At 43.4% G+C, this 20,771-nt stretch overlaps 1 protein-coding gene across 7 annotated transcripts in view; it reads right to left on the reverse strand.

Moving 5' to 3' along the window:
* The window catches only part of LOC110510799 (dynamin-2), a 52,536-nt gene that overhangs the window by 13,086 nt on the left and 18,679 nt on the right, over positions 1 to 20,771 (reverse strand). The window contains exons 5-16 of one of the 7 annotated variants that reach the window (XM_090195181.1): positions 15,190 to 15,292; positions 14,846 to 14,944; positions 14,591 to 14,751; positions 12,164 to 12,306; positions 10,396 to 10,531; positions 10,065 to 10,132; positions 9,655 to 9,793; positions 4,018 to 4,104; positions 2,710 to 2,780; positions 1,450 to 1,504; positions 1,245 to 1,355; positions 132 to 290 (exon numbers count right to left, since the gene is read on the reverse strand). In XM_090195181.1, coding sequence (XP_090051307.1) covers positions 225 to 290; positions 1,245 to 1,355; positions 1,450 to 1,504; positions 2,710 to 2,780; positions 4,018 to 4,104; positions 9,655 to 9,793; positions 10,065 to 10,132; positions 10,396 to 10,531; positions 12,164 to 12,306; positions 14,591 to 14,751; positions 14,846 to 14,944; positions 15,190 to 15,292 — 1,239 coding nt within the window. In that variant the 3' untranslated portion in view covers positions 132 to 224. Of the gene's footprint in view, positions 1 to 131; positions 291 to 1,244; positions 1,356 to 1,449; positions 1,505 to 2,709; positions 2,781 to 4,017; positions 4,105 to 8,549; positions 8,977 to 9,654; positions 9,794 to 10,064; positions 10,133 to 10,395; positions 10,532 to 10,691; positions 10,707 to 10,785; positions 10,803 to 11,643; positions 11,663 to 12,163; positions 12,307 to 14,590; positions 14,752 to 14,845; positions 14,945 to 15,189; positions 15,293 to 20,771 lie in introns of those variants that run through there. The other 6 variants (XR_016485639.1, XM_090195180.1, XM_090195185.1 and 3 more) reach the window with 6 other exon arrangements.

Below are 20,771 nucleotides of genomic sequence, written 5' to 3' on the forward strand. Positions count from 1 at the left end.
TTTCTCCTGGAGACACACACAGTTAGACACACACAACACACACACACACACACACAGTTATACACGGGGCGGCAGGGTAGCCTAGTGGTTAGAGCGTTGGACAAGTAACCGGAAGGCCGCAAGTTCAAATCCCCGAGCTGACAAGGTACAAATCTGTCATTCTGCCCCTGAACAGGCAGTTAACCCACTGTTCCTAGGCCGTCATTGAAAATAAGAATTTGTTCTTAACTGACTTGCCTAGTTAAATGAAGTTTAAAAAATAGACACAGCATGTGCTTCTTCTCTTTCTCCTGGATACACAGACACAACACACAAACACATAAAAAGAGGACATCATCTGATTCAGTAGCTATCTAGTGAGTTCGCTAACTGTCTAGGTGACATCATCTGATTCAGTAGCTATCTAGTGAGTTCGCTAACTGTCTAGGTGACATCATCTGATTCAGTAGCTATCTAGTGAGTTAGCTAACTGTCTCGGTGACATCATCTGATTCAGTAGCTATCTAGTTAGTTAGCTAACTGTCTCGGTGACATCATCTGATTCAGTAGCTATCTAGTGAGTTAGCTAACTGTCTAGGTGACATCATCTGATTCAGTAGCTATCTAGTGAGTTCGCTAACTGTCTAGGTGACATCATCTGATTCAGTAGCTATCTAGTGAGTTCGCTAACTGTCTAGGTGACATCATCTGATTCAGTAGCTATCTAGTGAGTTAGCTAACTGTCTCGGTGACATCATCTGATTCAGTAGCTATCTAGTGAGTTCGCTAACTGTCTAGGTGACATCATCTGATTCAGTAGCTAACTGTCTCGGTGACATCATCTGATTCAGTAGCTATCTAGTGAGTTCGCTAACTGTCTCGGTGACATCATCTGATTCAGTAGCTATCTAGTGAGTTCGCTAACTGTCTAGGTGACATCATCTGATTCAGTAGCTATCTAGTGAGTTCGCTAACTGTCTAGGTGACATCATCTGATTCAGTAGCTATCTAGTGAGTTAGCTAACTGTCTAGGTGACATCATCTGAATATGCTGAATGTCTAAGACTGGTATCTGGTTGAGCGTTGGATCCGGTCAAGCCACTAGCCATAGTATTAAGCTTGCTTGATACCAGGCTTGTAGGGAGGTAATGATTCACCAATATGCATTGGTCTCTGGTTCAAATGTTTAAGAAACAAGTGCATCGGTCTATAACCCCCCCCACCCACGCACGGACCCCCACACACACACACTCCCCCTTCCTTACCTCCTCATCCTTGTACCAGGACAGTGACTCTGCAGTCAGGACGAACCAGTAGTCTTTGGACCCCCCCTTCATAATGCTTATGTTGATAGTGAGCCAGCCCCTCCGGATCACCTACACACAGCGGGACAGACCATTAGTTCAGGATAGGGGGGTGAGAGAGAGAGAGAAGTAAAGGAGAGAGGAGGAGGGTAGTTTTTTGTGGTACCTGGTTTGGCATCACTCTCTTCTTGTTGTTAATAGCAGTGGTCCTCTGTTGCGCGCTACAAGGGAGACAGAGGCCAGATAGAAAGACTATCACATACGGGGTGCTTCCCAATCATCTCTCCTTCTTCCTGAAGTGTGCGCTCGTTCACTACTCCCCACAAGTTTAAAAGCATTGAATTGGTGGAGTAGGCATGGGCTAGATAGGAGTTTCAATATATCAGTTGTTTCCTTTCAAATCAGTGAAGGGAAGTGAACAAGTGCACACTTTGGGAGAAAGGAGAGATAATTGGGACACAGACGTGGACAACTGACATGAAGTGCATAAACTATAACCTCTACAGGATCAGCGGGACGGTTGAGCTAACGAAGGCTAATGCGATTAGCATGAGGTTGTAAGTAACAAGAACATTTGCCAGGACATATCATATCTATTTGCCAGACATATCTGATATTGGCAGAAAGCTTATGTAACAGTATAATTTTAGACCGTCCCCTCGCCCATACCCGGGCGCGAACCAGGGACCTTCTGCACACATCAACAACTGACACCCACGAAGCATCGTTACCCATCGCTCCATAAAAGCCGCGGCCCTTGCAGAGCAAGGGGAACTACTACTTCGAGGTCTCAGAGCAAGTGATGTCACTGATTGAAACGCTATTTAGCGCGCACCGCTAACTAAGCTAGCCGTTTCACATCCGTTACACTTAAATTCTTGTTAATCTAACTGCACTGTCCAATTTACAGTAGCTATTGCAGTGAAATAATACCATGCTATTGTTTGAGGAGAGTCCACAGTTATGAACTTGAAAATGTATTAATAAACCAATTAGGCACATTTGGGCAGTCTTGATACAACATTTTGAACAGAAATGCAATGGTTCATTGGCTCAGTCTAAAACTTTGCACTGACACTGCTGACATCTAGTGGCCAAAATCTAAATTGCACCTGGGTTGGAATAACAAATTATGGCCTTTCTCTTGCATTTCAAAGATGATGGTACAAAAAAATTACAAAATAACATATTTTTTCTTTGTATTATCTTTTACCAGATATTTTATCTTTGCTTCAGGTCCTGAGCTACAGGCAGTTAGATTTTGGTGAGTCATTTTAGGTGAAAATTGAAAAAAAGGGGCTAATCCTTAAGAAGTAGGTCGTTGCTAGGGGTTACATAGGTGAAAGTTGAAAGGTCGGTGCTAGGGGTTACATAGGCAGGTGAACGTTGAAAGGTCGTTGCTAGGGGTTACTAGAGGTCAACTCACTTTGCGAAGCCAATGAAGTCCTCATGGTTTGTGTTGATGTAAGACAGCTCAATGTCAATCAACAGCAGCACCTGAAACAGACAGACAGACAGACAGACAGACAGGTTGGGTCAAATCAAATCAAATTGTATTAGTCACATGCGCCGAATACAACAGGTACCTTACAGTGAAATGCTTACTTACAAGCCCCTAACCAACAGTGCAGTTTGAAAAAATATGGATAAGAATAAGAGATAAAAGTAACACGTAATTAAAGAGGAGCAGTAAAAAATAACAACATATACAGGGGGGGCGGGACAGAGTCAATGTGAGAGGGGCACATTGAGGTAATATGTACATGTAGGTAGAGTTAATTAAAGTGACTATGCATAGATGACAACAGAGAGTGGCAGTGGTGTGGAGAGGGGAGGGGGGCAATGTGAATAGTCTGGGTAGCCATTTGACTAGATGTCAGCCTCTCTTTCTCTCCCACTCGCCCCTCTCTCTCTCTCTCTCCATCTATCTCTCACTCTCATCTGGTCCCTGGTTTTGATGTCTCTCTCTCTCTCATCTATCTCTCTCTCTCACCTGGTCTCTGGTTTTGATGTCTCTCTCTCACCTGGTCTCTGGTTTTGATGTCTCTCTCTCACCTGGTCTCTAGTTTTGATGTCTCTTTCTCTCTCACCTGGTCTCTGGTTTTGATGTATCTTTCTCTCCCACCTGGTCGCTGGTTTTGATGTCTCTTTCTATCCCACCTGGTCTCTGGTTTTGATGTCTCTCTCGCTCCATCTATCTCTCTCTAGCTCACCTGGTCTTGATGTCTCTCTCTCTCATCTATCTCTCTATCTCACCTGGTCTCTGGTTTTGATGTCTTTCTCTCACCTGGTCACTGGTTTTGATGTCTCTCTCTCCATCTATCTCTCACTCTCACCTGGTCTCTGGTTTTGATGTCTCACTCTCCATCTATCTCTCACTCTCACCTGGTCTCTGGTTTTGATGTCTCACTCTCACCTGGTCACTGGTTTTGATGTCTCTCTCTCACCTGGTCACTGGTTTTGATGTCTCTCTCTCCATCTATCTCTCACTCTCACCTGGTCTCTGGTTTTGATGTCTCTCTCTCCATCTATCTCTCACTCTCACCTGGTCTCTGGTTTTGATGTCTCTCTCTCACCTGGTCACTGGTTTTGATCTCTCTCTCCATCTATCTCTCACTCTCACCTGGTCTCTGGTTTTGATGTCTCTCTCTCCATCTACCTCTCTCTCTCACCTGGTCTCTGGTTTTGATGTCTCACTCTCACCTGGTCTTTGGTTTTGATGTCTCTCTCTCACCTGGTCTTTGGTTTTGATGTCTCTCTCTCTGACGTAGGTTGTGACGATTCTCTCTGTCTCTTCTCTCAGTTTGGGGTAGGAGCCAAGCTGTGGAACAACACACAATGCTGCAGGTACTGACGGCACACACACACACACACAATCACACACACATGCATGCACACACACACACACACACATAAAATTGCACACACATGCATGCACACACACACACACACACGCACACACAATCACACACACATGCATCAACACGCACACACACACACACACCTCTCTCTCACTCAGACACACACCATCCATTCAGCCAAACAAACACACCCCTAGTGATTGACATGTGTAGGGGACAGACAGTTAGCATAGAGGGGTCATCCATCCAGCCAAACAGACACACCCCCTAGTGATTGACATGTATAAGAGACAGACAGTTCAACATAGAGGGGTCATGCAGATAGGACATTGATCCTGCTTGGTAGTATATCTGGTATAAACTAACATCAACCAGTTTGAATCTAGGAAAACCAGATTAAATTAACACAAACTGGTTTGAGGCTCGTTTTATCTGATTTAGGAGATTTGTATCTGGTTTTAGCAAGCATGCTCACAATACTGTCATCAATATCCCACAAGTATCTCAGCATGCTCACAATACTGTCATCAATACCCCACAGGTATCCCAGCATGCTCACAAAACTGTCATCAATATCCCACAGGTATCCCAGCATGCTCACAATACTGTCATCAATATCCCACAGGTATCCCAGCATGCTCACAATACTGTCATCAATATCCCACAAGTATCCCAGCATGCTCACAATACTGTCATCAATACCCCACAGGTATCCCAGCATGCTCACAATACTGTCATCAATATCCCACAAGTATCCCAGCATGCTCACAATACTGTCATCAATACCCCACAGGTATCCCAGCATGCTCACAATACTGTCATCAATATCCCACAGGTATCCCAGCATGCTCACAATACTGTCATCAATATCCCACAGGTATCCCAGCATGCTCACAATACTGTCATCAATATCCCACAGGTATCCCAGCATGCTCACAATACTGTCATCAATATCCCACAGGTATCCCAGCATGCTCACAATACTGTCATCAATATCCCACAGGTATCCCAGCATGCTCCACTATACTGTCATCAATATCCCACAGGTATCCCAGCATGCTCACAATAATGTCATCAATATCCCACAGGTATCCCAGCATGCTCACAATACTGTCATCAATATCCCACAGGTATCCCAGCATGCTCACAATACTGTCATCAATATCCCACAGGTATCCCAGCATGCTCACTATACTGTCATCAATATCCCACAGGTATCCCAGCATGCTCACAATACTGTCATCAATATCCCACAGGTATCCCAGCATGCTCACAATACTGTCATCAATATCCCACAGGTATCCCAGCATGCTCACAATACTGTCATCAATATCCCACAGGTACCCCAGCATGCTCACTATACTGTCATCAATATCCCACAGGTATCCCAGCATGCTCACAATACTGTCATCAATAACCCACAGGTATCCCAGCATGCTCACAATACTGTCATCAATATCCCACAGGTATCCCAGCATGCTCACAATACTGTCATCAATATCCCACAGGTATCCCAGCATGCTCACAATACTGTCATCAATAACCCACAGGTATCCCAAGCTGAGCACTAATGCCATTTTATTGATTTAGCGAAGGAGAGTCCAACTCTGTCTGCTGGTTTCATTATCTTCTCTCAACTTGTGTTCAGTTAAGACCTGGACAACCAGGTCAGGGTAGTTCAATAAGACCTGGACAACCAGGTCAGGGCAGTTCAATAAGACCTGGACAACCAGGTCAGGGCAGTTCAATAAGACCTGGACAACCAGGTCAGGGCAGTTCAATAAGACCTGGACAACCAGGTCAGGGCAGTTCAATAAGACCTGGGCAACCAGGTCAGGGCAGTTCAATAAGACCTGGACAACCAGGTCAGGGCAGTTCAATAAGACCTGGACAACCAGGTCAGGGCAGTTCAATAAGACCTGGACAACCAGGTCAGGGCAGTTCAATAAGACCTGGACAACCAGGTCAGGGCAGTTCCTTAAGACCTGGACAACCAGTTCAGGGCAGTTACTAACTAAACAGTCTGAATTGATCAATCTGAGAGAGGAGTGAAAACCTGCAGACATGGAATGAGTTTGACGCCTGTGATTTAGCATGTTAGCACAAGGTGAGTTAGGGAACAGAGGTGAGAGTCACAGAGAGGATTTAAAGACACAGCAGGAACGTTCTGATTGGTCAAAAGTAGGGGTGAGTGACTGGACATGGTTGGGTAAGCATAGGAAAGAATGTGTCACACAGAACATCTTCCCCCTGAGCTACATAGGGGGAACGATAAAGACAAAGGTTTCGGGGCTGACGTTTTAAGCTGAGATAAGGGGAGGTGAGTGTTTTGATTGGGTAATTGAGTGAGGGGTGGGGTGAAGGGAGGTTGAAGCAACAATCACTGTGAGGAAGGGGGCGGGTGTGGAATCAGAGGGAGGGGCTGTTGGATTTAGCGGCAGAGGTCGCATTCCAGGCCGACTACATAGAGCCCCACAGTGGAGGTGTTGTAATACCCATAAAACCTAGTGGTCAAACAGGGAAAGGCTTCCAATTGTCTCTCCACCCTTCAGTTTCCCCATAGGACATTATAGAAACACGTGAAATAAGGGCTGTGTTTTGGGTATGTTGACCCCGGTGTGACGTTCTGATAACCAGAACTCTCTCTCAATCTCTCTCGGACAAGGTGACTTTTATCAGTATATTCGGCTCTATTTACTCTCAGATTTGAAAATGCTGATTAGCATCAAAGTAGACATCATGTAAAACTACAAGTCCCTGCAGGCTCCTGCACGGCGTCTCTAGATGACACCTTTGCTATCGGGTATTGTGTCAAAACTTGCACAACACTTTTCACAGAATTGTCCATTTACAGAATTGTATCCAATTTATTCATGACTAAATGTATCTAACATTAGAGAGCTGATCCAGAGATTCTTACCTTGGCCTGGAATCGGCAGTCTGGTCCAGATCCTCATGGCGTTTGTAGTTCTTTACGATAACCATTTTAGCAGCTAAATAGCATTTCATTTTTTTTGGGGGGGGGGGGGTAAATACAGGCGACTATATTGATAAAAGTCACCTTGTCCTAGAGAGATTTACGCGGTTATGAAAATGTCCCGCCAGGGTGAACCTACACGAAACACAGACATTATTTCAAGACTTTTCTAAAATCCCCTATGGGAAGAATTTATGGTGGAAAAATGATTGGAAACAGTTCCTTGTTTGACAGCTAGGTTTTATGGGTATTATGACTCATACTGTGGTACTCTATTGCAGTCATTGCAGTGTATCAAACAATGTTTGCGTGCCACGTCACTGACTGTGCAGTCAGGCATCAGATTACTACATGATATGTTGTGGTTTGTTGTTAAATATGCTAAACACCTATCCAGGCGTTGTCTGCAATGTAGTCAGCCTGGAACACGGCCAATGCTTATGAGGGGGAGGGGGGGGGGTAGTGACTATACAGACAGCAATAATTCTACCCAGAGGGGCGAGTAGAAATTAAATCAATTGGGGAGAGTGGAGGGAGAGGAGAAGGAGGGGTGGAGGGAGGGAGGGTGGAGGGGTTAGAGACTAGCAGGAGAAGTGGTAGAAACACAGTTCTCTTCATTCTCTCCATCAATTTATTGGGTACGTTCCAATACTATCTCCTTCTTCCTAAAGTGTACACTCGTTCCCTACTTCCCACAAATCTAAAAGCATTAGATCGGTGAAGGCATGTGGCTAGAGAGGGAGTTTCCACAGTCATTTCAGTCATTTCCTTGAAAGGAAGTGAACGAGTGCACTCTTTGGGAGTAAGGAAAGACAATCTGGACGCAGCCGCTGTCCCTCTTCTCTCTTCCCTCCTTCCTTCTTTCCTTCCCTCCACTGTCCCTCTTCTCTCTTCCCTCCTTCCTTCTTTCCTTCCCTCCACTGTCCCTCTTCTCTCTTCCCTCCTTCCTTCTTTCCTTCCCTCCACTGTCCCTCTTCTCTCTTCCCTCCTTCCTTCTTTCCTTCCCTCCGCAGTCCCTCTTCTCTCTTCCCTCCTTCCTTCTTTCCTTCCATCCACTGTCCCTCTTCTCTCTTCCCTCCTTCCTTCTTTCCTTCCCTCCACTGTGATTCTTCTCTCTTCACTCCTTCCTTCTTTCCTTCCCTCCACTGTCCCTCTTCTCTCTTCCCTCCTTCCTTCTTTCCTTCCCTCCACTGTCCCTCTTCTCTCCTTTCTTTCCTTCCCTCCACTGTCCCTCTTCTCTCTTCCCTCCTTCTTTCTCTCCTTCCCTCCACTGTCCCTCTTCTCTCTTCCCTCCCTCCTTTCTTCTTTCCTTCCCTCCACTGTCCCTCTTCTCTCTTCCCTCCTTCCTTCTTTCCTTCCCTCCACTGTCCCTCTTCTCTCTTCCCTCCTTCCTTCTTTCCTTCCCTCCACTGTGATTCTTCTCTTTACCTTTCCGGTACACTTCTTGACGAGGGAGGTGAGCTCGGACAGGACGAGGTCCACGCATTTCAGACAGGGCTCTTTCAGTTTAATGATCTGCTTTTTCACTATGGCCTCAAAGGCTAGGTCAGGGGTGAACAGGCCTGTTCTGGAGCATCGTGGGAGATGTAGTTTATCACGGTAGGGCAGGAGAAGGAGGAGCCAGGGAGTGGGAGGAGTCATTGAAGTGGGGAGGTGTCCGGAAGTGGGAGGGGTCCGTGAGTGGGAGGGGTCATGGTGGGGAGGAGTCAGGGAAGTCCGGAAGTGATAGAAACAGATTAAGAGAGGGAGAGAGGTCGGGGAGCAGTGAAAGAGAGAAATAAAATAAAAGAGAGAGATGGAGGGATAGAGGGAGAATAACACAGAGAGAGAGAGAGAGAGGGAGAGAGAGAGATAAAAGGCATTTTGTTTAGTCAGTTAGTTTATACTGGCATCTGTTACTAAACTTTGACATCCACTAAGTTACAAGGTGTGTGTGTGTGTGTGTGTGGGTGTGTGTGTGTGTGTGTGTGTGTGGGTGTGTGTGTGTGTGTGTGTGTGTCAATCTGCAGTTTGTCTTCAGGGGGAACCAGAGACACGTGAGGAGAAACATAAACAGTCTCACACATCTCACAGCACAACATCCTGAAAACAGTAGAAGAAAGCTGCACATCGCCCCCCCTGTGGGCATGTCAGGCATTACAGTCTCCATGCTCCCTGGTGTGAAGTCTCCCCTAGGTACAGATCTAGGATCAGCTTCTCTTCCCCAAAATTCTAAACTAAACAAATCGTTAACCATTAGTGTGGAAAATGCTAAACTGACCCCAGATCAGCTTTTAGGGTCAACTTCACCCTACACAGTACAGTACCATGCAGTGCACTATCCTGGGGCCTAGATTAGCATGGTAGCATTAAAGGCTAGCTCCATAGCGCCCCCATGTGGACTGGAGTAACATGACAGGACATTACATGCTCCATGCGGTGCACTACGCAGGGGCCGAGGTTAGCATGGTAGCATTAAAGGCTAGCTCCATAGCGCTCCCATGTGGCCTGGAGTAACATGACAGGGCTTTACAGGCTCCATGCAGCGAGGTACCTTATTGGTGCACTGGCGCACGGTGTTGATGAGCTCCTGGATCACCAGGTCCATACATTTCAGACAGGGCTCTTTCAGCTTAATGATCTGCTTTTTCACTATGGCCTCAAAGGCTAGGTCAGGGGTGAACAGGCCTGTTCTGGAGGGGGCACACAGACAGACACACAGACATGTAGGTAGAGGCAGGTGGAAAGACAGACAGACAGACAGACAAACAGACAGAAATGTAGGTAAAAACTGACACACAGACATGTAGGCAGAGACAGACAGACAGACAGACACATATGTAGGTCGAGACAGACACAGACATGTAGACAGACAAACATGTAATCAGACAGACAGACAGATAGAGATAGAGACAGATAGGTAGATAGAGAGGGAGATAGAGACAGACAGGTAAATATACTTGCCTCACTCCATGGATGTTCTTGATGGCATAACTGATCTCTCTCCTCAACTCCTTCTCATCAAACTCCATCTGAACACAACACACAGACGGGAAATCAGTGTGTGTGTTTTTGGTTTTACTAGGTACCAGACGTCCTCACATAGACAGTAAAACAAGGAACATTCTGAGAAGTGGGGACATTTCGCTGGTCCTCACAAGGAAAAATACTATTTTAAGCTTAGGGTTTAGGGTTAGGGTTAGGGTTAGGGTTAGGGATTTTGATTGGGAATACATTTTTGGGTCCCCACAAGGATAGTAAAACAATTTGTGTGTGTGTGTGTGTGTGTGTGTACCTTGACCAGTTCGAAGGGGAATCTCTCGTGGAAGATCCTGTTGATTCTAGCTCCTCCAGAGAGCTCCGCAGTATCCACCTGATCACCTGATCCCTCAATACGCTTCTCAAAGTCTACACCAAACTGCTGAACCATCCTACACACACACACACACACACACACACACACACACACACACACACACACACACGCACACACACACACACACACACACACACACACACACAGTCATATTACAAAAGTACTGACAGTCAGATACAGTATATATATGTGTGTGTGTGTGTTTATATACTGACTGCAGTAGGGCCTTGGTCTTGTGTGTGTGTGTGTGTTTATATACTGACTGCAGTAGGGCCTTGGTCTTGTGTGTGTGTGTGTTTATATACTGACTGCAGTAGGGCCTTGGTCTTGCGTGTGTATGTGTGTGTGTTTATATACTGACTGCAGTAGGGCCTTGGTCTTGTGTGTGTGTGTGTTTATATACTGACTACAATAGGGCCTTGGTCTTGCGTGTGTATGTGTGTGTGTTTATATACTGACTGCAGTAGGGCCTTGGTCTTGTGTGTGTGTGTGTTTATATACTGACTACAATAGGGCCTTGGTCTTGCGTGTGTATGTGTGTGTGTTTATATACTGACTGCAGTAGGGCCTTGGTCTTGTGTGTGTGTGTGTGTTTATATACTGACTGCAGTAGGGCCTTGGTCTTGCGTGTGTATGTGTGTGTGTTTATATACTGACTGCAGTAGGGCCTTGGTCTTGTGTGTGTGTGTGTGTTTATATACTGACTACAATAGGGCCTTGGTCTTGCGTGTGTATGTGTGTGTGTTTATATACTGACTGCAGTAGGGCCTTGGTCTTGTGTGTGTGTGTGTTTATATACTGACTACAATAGGGCCTTGGTCTTGCGTGTGTATGTGTGTGTGTTTATATACTGACTGCAGTAGGGCCTTGGTCTTGTGTGTGTGTGTGTTTATATACTGACTGCAGTAGGGCCTTGGTCTTGCGTGTGTGTGTGTGTGTGTGTGTTTATATACTGACTGCAGTAGGGCCTTGGTCTTGCGTGTGTATGTGTGTGTGTGTTTATATACTGACTGCAGTAGGGCCTTGGTCTTGTGTGTGTGTGTGTTTATATACTGACTGCAGTAGGGCCTTGGTCTTGCGTGTGTGTGTGTGTGTGTGTTTATATACTGACTGCAGTAGGGCCTTGGTCTTGCGTGTGTGTGTGTGTGTGTGTGTTTATATACTGACTGCAGTAGGGCCTTGGTCTTGCGCGTGTATGTGTGTGTGTGTTTATATACTGACTGCAGTAGGGCCTTGGTCGTGTGTATGTGTGTGTGTGTTTATATACTGACTGTAGTAGGGCCTTGGTCTTGCGTGTGTGTGTGTGTGTGTGTGTGTTTATATACTGACTGCAGTAGGGCCTTGGTCTTGTGTGTGTGTGTGTGTGTGTGTGTGTTTATATACTGACTGCAGTAGGGCCTTGGTCGTGTGTATGTGTGTGTGTGTTTATATACTGACTGCAGTAGGGCCTTGGTCTTGTGTGTGTATGTGTGTGTGTGTTTATATACTGACTGTAGTAGGGCCTTGGTCGTGTGTATGTGTGTGTGTGTTTATATACTGACTGCAGTAGGGCCTTGGTCTTGCGTGTGTATGTGTGTGTGTGTTTATATACTGACTGCAGTAGGGCCTTGGTCTTGTGTGTGTGTGTGTTTATATACTGACTGCAGTAGGGCCTTGGTCTTGTGTGTGTGTGTGTTTATATACTGACTGCAGTAGGGCCTTGGTCTTGCGCGCCGGGTCGTCTGGTTTGTAGTTCTTGTATTCCTCCACCTCTTTCTCCAGAGAGAGAAGCTGGCTCTGGAGCTTACTACGTAACCCTGGCAACGTGTCCCGGATGTGGTTGGTCAGTTGCTAGAGGGGGGGGGGGGGTTGAAATGATTATATGGAGACAAAAAGAAGGATGAAAGATGGAGAGAGAGAGAGATTGTAAATATAACCCATATTTATGTTTATTTATTTTCCCTTTTGTACTTTAACTATTTTGTTACGAATACAGGTATCCTGTGTGTGTGTATTTCTTTTCTCTCCTTCTCCCCTCACAGGTGGCAATCATCATTCCCCAATCAGTCACCAATCAGAAGACACACCTCCTGTTTCCATTACCCAATCACATCCCCCTTCCCTTGGTTTCAAAACCCATTCAGTTGTTTTCTCTGGAGCTCCATCTCTCTGTAGATCTCTGGTTTCGTTTATCAACCACATGTCACTTTGTCCCCACCTGTGAGTATTGTTTTGGTGATGGTGTCTGTCTGTTGGTGGAAAAGGGGGGTAACCAGACAGTTCGCCCATGGGCACACACTACCCGTAGGTGAACTTTGTCTAAATACACTAGTTAGAACTGGGCGGACCACCCACTGTATTTTTGGTTAGTTAGTTAGCTGTATTGAAGTAGGCTAGTCTAGCTGAGGGGTGTTTTTGGTTAGTTAGTTAGCTGTATTGAAGTAGGCTAGTCTAGCTGAGGGGTGTTTTTGGTTAGTTAGCTGTATAGAAGTAGGCTAGTCTAGTTTAGGGGTGTTTTTGGTTAGTTCGTTAGCTGTATTGAAGTAGGCTAGTCTAGCTTAGGGGTGTTTTTGGTTGGTTAGCTGTATTGAAGTAGGCTAGTCTAGCTTAGGGGTGTTTTTGGTTAGTTAGTTAGCTGTATAGTAGTAGGCTAGTCTAGCTGAGGGGTGTTTTTGGATATTTGTTTCTTTCCTTGGGTCCAGCTCAGCGCCCCCCCCCCCCTCCCCTCCCCTTACCGTGTGTTTAGGAATAAACCATGAGAGTTTGGTGGTAACTTAGTTGTCTGTGGTTATTTCATTCTCACCGTTACTTTGTCACTGTTATAATTTGGATGAGTTATGTTATGGGTCTCGTCCCCTAGACTTTGTCACTGTTATAATTTGGATGAGTTATGCTACGGGTCTCGTCCCCTAGACTTTGTCACTGTTATAATTTGGATGAGTTATGCTACGGGTCTCGTCCCCTAGACTTTGTCACTGTTATAATTTGGATGAGTTATGCTACGGGTCTCGTCCCCTAGACTGACGAGCCAAAGGGATTCCTAACAATCTGCACATAATATGACATTTGAAATGTCTTTATTATTTTGGAACTTCAGTGAGTGTAATGTTTACTGTTCATTTTTTGTTTATTTCACGTTTGTTTATTATATTGTTCACTTGCTTTGGCAACGTTTACATGTTTCCCCTGCCAATAAAGCCCTTAAATTGAATTGAATTTACAGAGAGAGACACACAGAAAGAGAGATGAGCGATTTAAAGGGAAATATAAACATAATTCTCCAGCACCTCCCCAACATCAACATATGTGAAAATGATGCGTTTCTATGTTTTGTAGTAAAAAAAATAAAGAGGAAGATAAGTGTTTCCAATGACATCATCAACCAATTAGTAGGCAATGCCTAATCCTAATTGGTTAAAATCTCATGATGCACACAACGATGTCATTGGAATCACTTATTTTCCTCACTCTTGTTTATTACAAAACAAATGCTGAATTTTCACATGTTGGGGTGGTGCTAGAGATGAGGAACGGTGAAATGTTCCTTTAAACAACTAATTTACCGAGGTCGGTTCAATTACATGAATTCCATTTATTTTTTTTTGTGAGCCCAACGCTCTGTTTCTCTAGAGAGAAATAAAATCATTCACGAAAGAAGTCAAGAAGTATGTGGGACGCTGGGCTGAAGGGAGTTGTAGATTTCATTAAGCATTTATTCAACCTAGTTCAGCGCAGAAATGTGGTAATTAACAACAAGGACCAGCCATTGCATCTGTTTTTTTCCAGTTCAGACAGAGACGGGTCAGAGAGGAAGAGGTAGAATGAGAGTTTAATCTGTCCAAAATAAGCCCAATGGTCCTACGGGCTTATTTGAACCTACAGTAAGCTTGGTGCCTGCCTTCCTGGCTTTGGGACAACGACTCCCATTGTTAGAGCAGAGACATGAGCATCTCATCATTATCTACAGATCTCTGGCCAGAGACAGCTTTACACCCTGCTGTGTTGGGTTATAAACACACAGACCACATGGAAGAGGGATGTACACAACAACAAGAGAGAGAGACAGTTTGTGAAAGTATGTCTTATCTACTTTGAAGAACTAGTAACATGTTGATATAGTGTCTACATATCTAACCTGGTTGAGTGTTTTCTGTAGATGTGGTGTTCCCATGCGGTCAGCTATGTGTCTGTATCCTGGATGAGACAGGAAGAACTTCCTCTCAGCACCCAGAGCTGCTTTAATATCCTTCCTGCCGTCAATATCCTTCTGACTACGATTCACCACCCCGATGTAACCTGGAGAGGAGGAGAGGTGGTTATTACCCTGTTATAACCTGTAGGGAGCAGCTTATAACAGGAGTGTGTGTGTGTGTGTGTGTGTGTGTGTCACCCCTGCGTAGCGGCAGTAGTTTATTCTCTAGAATGTCCCGTGCGTCCGTCCCCTCGTCCATCAGGTCCAGCTTGGTGATCACTCCGATGGTACGTAACCCTGGAAACACATAGGTCAACACAGGTCGTCGCCGTGGCAACATTCCACTCTCCATCCCATTATATGAATAGATCAGGTAAAGAGTTTGACCACTTTTATGCAGCGAAAACAGCCAAATATTTCTAAATGGGATTTTAGTTAACCACATTGTGGGCCTGTTAGAACACATACATCATGACGGATTTGCCTGACACACACACACAGAGACGTAACTCCTCTACACACACTCTGCCCCCCCTCCCTACCTTGAGGGTCGACCTCCTTAGAAATCTTGAGAGCATCAGAGTTGGCCAGATCCTGGTTAGCTGGAGTCACAGCCAGGATCAGACAGGATTCTTTAGTTATGAACTGCATATATCAGGATCAGACAGGATTCTTTAGTTAGTAACTGCATATAACAGGATCAGGCAGGATTGTTTAGTTATTAACTGCATATAACAGGATCAGACAGGATTCTTTAGTTATGAACTGCATATAACAGGATCAGACAGGATTCTTTAGTTAGTAACTGCATATAACAGGATCAGACAGGATTCTTTAGTTAGTAACTGCATATAACAGGATCAGACAGGATTCTTTAGTTATGAACTGCATATATCAGGATCAGACAGGATTCTTTAGTTAGTAACTGCATATAACAGGATCAGGCAGGATTGTTTAGTTATTAACTGCATATATCAGGATCAGACAGGATTCTTTAGTTAGTAACTGCATACAACAGGATCAGACAGGATTCTTTAGTTATTAAATGCATATAAATGCAAATAGTGGTGTGGGGGCTGTGCTTTGGCAAAGTGGGTGGGGTTATATCCTTCCTGTTTGGCCCTGTCCGGGGGTGTCCTCGGATGGGGCCACAGTGTCTCCTGACCCCTCCTGTCTCAGCCTCCAGTATTTATGCTGCAGTAGTTTATGTGTCGGGGGGCTAGGGTCAGTTTGTTTTATCTGGAGTACTTCTCCTGTCCTATTCGGTGTCCTGTGTGAATCTAAGTGTGCGTTCTCTAATTCTCTCCTTCTCTCTTTCTCTCTCTCGGAGGACCTGAGCCCTAGGACCATGCCCCAGGACTACCTGACATGATGACTCCTTGCTGTCCCCAGTCCACCTGGCTGTGCTGCTGCTCCAGTTTCAACTGTTCTGCCTTATTATTATTCGACCATGCTGATCATTTATGAACATTTGAACATCTTGACCATGTTTTGTTATAATCTCCACCCGGCACAGCCAGAAGAGGACTGGCCACCCCACATAGCCTGGTTCCTCTCTAGGTTTCTTCCTAGGTTTTGGCCTTTCTAGGGAGTTTTTCCTAGCCACCGTGCTTCTTCACCTGCATTGCTTGCTGTTTGGGGTTTTAGGCTGGGTTTCTGTACAGCACTTTGAGATATCAGCTGATGTACGAAGGGCTATATAAAATAAATTTGATTGATTGATTGATTGATATAACAGGATCAGACAGGATTCTTTAGTTATGAACTGCATATAACAGGATCAGACAGGATTCTTTAGTTAGTAACTGCATATAACAGGATCAGACAGGATTCTTTAGTTATGAACTGCATATAACAGGATCAGACAGGATTCTTTAGTTAGTAACTGCATATAACAGGATCCCCTTTCTCTTTCCCTGTAACAAATACTTAATTACCCCCTTTCTGTTTCCCTGTAACATATACTTAATTACCCCCTTTCTCTTTCCCTGTAACAGACTTAATTACCCCCTTTCCCTGTAACATATACTTAATTACCCCCTTTCTCTTTCCCATATACTTAATTACCCCCTTTCTCTGTAACATATACTTAATTACCCCCTTTCCCTGTAACATATACTTAATTACCCCCTTTCCCTGTAACATATACTTAATTACCCCCTTTCTCTTTCCCTGTAACATATACTTAATTACCCCCTTTCTCTTTCCCTGTAACATATACCTAATTACCCCCTTTCTCTTTCCCTGTAACATATACTTAATTACCCCCTTTCCCTTTCCCTGTAACATATACTTAATTACCCCCTTTCCCTTTCCCTGTAACATATACTTAATTACCCCCTTTCTCTTTCCCTGTAACATATACTTAATTACCCCCTTTCCCTTTCCCTGTAACATATACTTAATTACCCCCTTTCCCTTTCCCTGTAACATATACTTAATTACCCCCTTTCTCTTTCCCTGTAACATATACTTAATTACCCCCTTTCCCTTTCCCTGTAACATATACTTAATTACCCCCTTTCTCTTTCCCTGTAACATATACTTAATTACCCCCTTTCCCTTTCCCTGTAACATATACTTAATTACCCCCTTTCCCTTTCCCTGTAACATATACTTAATTACCCCCTTTCTCTTTCCCTGTAACATATACTTAATTACCCCCTTTCTCTTTCCCTGTAACATATACTTAATTACCCCCTTTCTCTTTCCCTGTAACATATACTTAATTACCCCCTTTCCCTTTCCCTGTAACATATACTTAATTACCCCCTTTCTCTTTCCCTGTAACATATACTTAATTACCCCCTTTCTCTTTCCCTGTAACATATACTTAATTACCCCCTTTCTCTTTCCCTGTAACATATACTTAATTACCCCCTTTCTCTTTCCCTGTAACATATACTTAATTACCCCCTTTCTCTTTCCCTGTAACATATACTTAATTACCCCCTTTCTCTTTCCCTGTAACATATACTTAATTACCCCCTTTCTCTTTCCCTGTAACATATACTTAATTACCCCCTTTCCCTTTCCCTGTAACATATACTTAATTACCCCCTTTCCCTTTCCCTGTAACATATACTTAATTACCCCCTTTCTCTTTCCCTGTAACATATACTTAATTACCCCCTTTCTCTTTCCCTGTAACATATACTTAATTACCCCCTTTCCCTTTCCCTGTAACATATACTTAATTACTCCCTTTCCCTTTCCCTGTAACATATACTTAATTACCCCCTTTCTCTTTCCCTGTAACATATACTTAATTACCCCCTTTCTCTTTCCCTGTAACATATACTTAATTACCCCCTTTCCCTTTCCCTGTAACATATACTTAATTACCCCCTTTCTCTTTCCCTGTAACATATACTTAATTACCCCCTTTCTCTTTCCCTGTAACATATACTTAATTACCCCCTTTCTCTTTCCCTGTAACATATACTTAATTACCCCCTTTCTCTTTCCCTGTAACATATACTTAATTACCCCCTTTCCCTTTCCCTGTAACATATACTTAATTACCCCCTTTCTCTTTCCCTGTAACATATACTTAATTACCCCCTTTCCCTTTCCCTGTAACATATACTTAATTACCCCCTTTCCCTTTCCCTGTAACATATACTTAATTACCCCCTTTCTCTTTCCCTGTAACATATACTTAATTACCCCCTTTCCCTGTAACATATACTTAATTACCCCCTTTCTCTTTCCCTGTAACATATACTTAATTACCCCCTTTCCCTTTCCCTGTAACATATACTTAATTACCCCCTTTCTCTTTCCCTGTAACATATACTTAATTACCCCCTTTCTCTTTCCCTGTAACATATACTTAATTACCCCCTTTCCCTTTCCCTGTAACATATACTTAATTACCCCCTTTCTCTTTCCCTGTAACATATACTTAATTACCCCCTTTCTCTTTCCCTGTAACATATACTTAATTACCCCCTTTCCCTTTCCCTGTAACATATACTTAATTACCCCCTTTCTCTTTCCCTGTAACATATACTTAATTACCCCCTTTCCCTTTCCCTGTAACATATACTTAATTACCCCCTTTCTCTTTCCCTGTAACATATACTTAATTACCCCCTTTCCCTGTAACATATACTTAATTACCCCCTTTCTCTTTCCCTGTAACATATACTTAATTACCCCCTTTCCCTTTCCCTGTAACATATACTTAATTACCCCCTTTCTCTTTCCCTGTAACATATACTTAATTACCCCCTTTCTCTTTCCCTGTAACATATACTTAATTACCCCCTTTCCCTTTCCCTGTAACATATACTTAATTACCCCCTTTCTCTTTCCCTGTAACATATACTTAATTACCCCCTTTCCCTGTAACATATACTTAATTACCCCCTTTCTCTTTCCCTGTAACATATACTTAATTACCCCCTTTCTCTTTCCCTGTAACATATACTTAATTACCCCCTTTCCCTTTCCCTGTAACATATACTTAATTACCCCCTTTCTCTTTCCCTGTAACATATACTTAATTACCCCCTTTCCCTGTAACATATACTTAATTACCCCCTTTCTCTTTCCCTGTAACATATACTTAATTACCCCCTTTCCCTGTAACATATACTTAATTACCCCCTTTCTCTGTAACATATACTTAATTACCCCCTTTCTCTTTCCCTGTAACATATACTTAATTACCCCCTTTCTCTTTCCCTGTAACATATACTTAATTACCCCCTTTCTCTTTCCCTGTAACATATACTTAATTACCCCCTTTCCCTGTAACATATACTTAATTACCCCCTTTCCCTGTAACATATACTTAATTACCCCCTTTCTCTTTCCCTGTAACATATACTTAATTACCCCCTTTCCCTGTAACATATACTTAATTACCCCCTTTCCCTTTCCCTGTAACATATACTTAATTACCCCCTTTCTCTTTCCCTGTAACATATACTTAATTACCCCCTTTCCCTGTAACATATACTTAATTACCCCCTTTCTCTTTCCCTGTAACATATACTTAATTACCCCCTTTCTCTTTCCCTGTAACATATACTTAATTACCCCCTTTCCCTTTCCCTGTAACATATACTTAATTACCCCCTTTCTCTTTCCCTGTAACATATACTTAATTACCCCCTTTCCCTGTAACATATACTTAATTACCCCCTTTCTCTTTCCCTGTAACATATACTTAATTACCCCCTTTCCCTGTAACATATACTTAATTACCCCCTTTCTCTGTAACATATACTTAATTACCCCCTTTCTCTTTCCCTGTAACATATACTTAATTACCCCCTTTCTCTTTCCCTGTAACATATACTTAATTACCCCCTTTCTCTTTCCCTGTAACATATACTTAATTACCCCCTTTCCCTGTAACATATACTTAATTACCCCCTTTCCCTGTAACATATACTTAATTACCCCCTTTCCCTGTAACATATACTTAATTACCCCCTTTCCCTGTAACATATACTTAATTACCCCCTTTCCCTGTAACATATACTTAATTACCCCCTTTCCCTGTAACATATACTTAATTACCCCCTTTCCCTGTAACATATACTTAATTACCCCCTTTCCCTGTAACATATACTTAATTACCCCCTTTCCCTGTAACATATACTTAATTACCCCCTTTCCCTTTCCCTGTAACATATACTTAATTACCCCCTTTCTCTAGACTTAATTACTTTAACATGTACTTTATTACTCTTTGGATATGAACTACACACAACATAGAATATATACTATATTACTTTAATATTTAAAGTGTCTAGGGAATAGGGTGCCATCTGCTCAAAAGTAGTGCACTATCTAGGGAATAGGATGCCATTCTAGTCAAAAGTAGTGCACTATCTAGGGAATAGGATGCCATTCTGGTCAAAAGTAGTGCACTATCTAGGGAATAGGATGCCATTCTGGTCAAAAGTAGTGCACTATCTAGGGAATAGGATGCCATTCTAGTCAAAAGTAGTGCACTATCTAGGGAATAGGATGCCATTCTGGTCAAAAGTAGTGCACTATCTAGGGAATAGGATGCCATTCTAGTCAAAAGTAGTGCACTATCTAGGGAATAGGATGCCATTCTGGTCAAAAGTAGTGCACTATCTAGGGATAGGGTGCCATCTGG

Source organism: Oncorhynchus mykiss, chromosome 13, assembly GCF_057628025.1.
Source record: "Oncorhynchus mykiss isolate SJ-2025 chromosome 13, ASM5762802v1, whole genome shotgun sequence".
NCBI classification, from domain to species: Eukaryota; Metazoa; Chordata; class Actinopteri; order Salmoniformes; family Salmonidae; genus Oncorhynchus; species Oncorhynchus mykiss.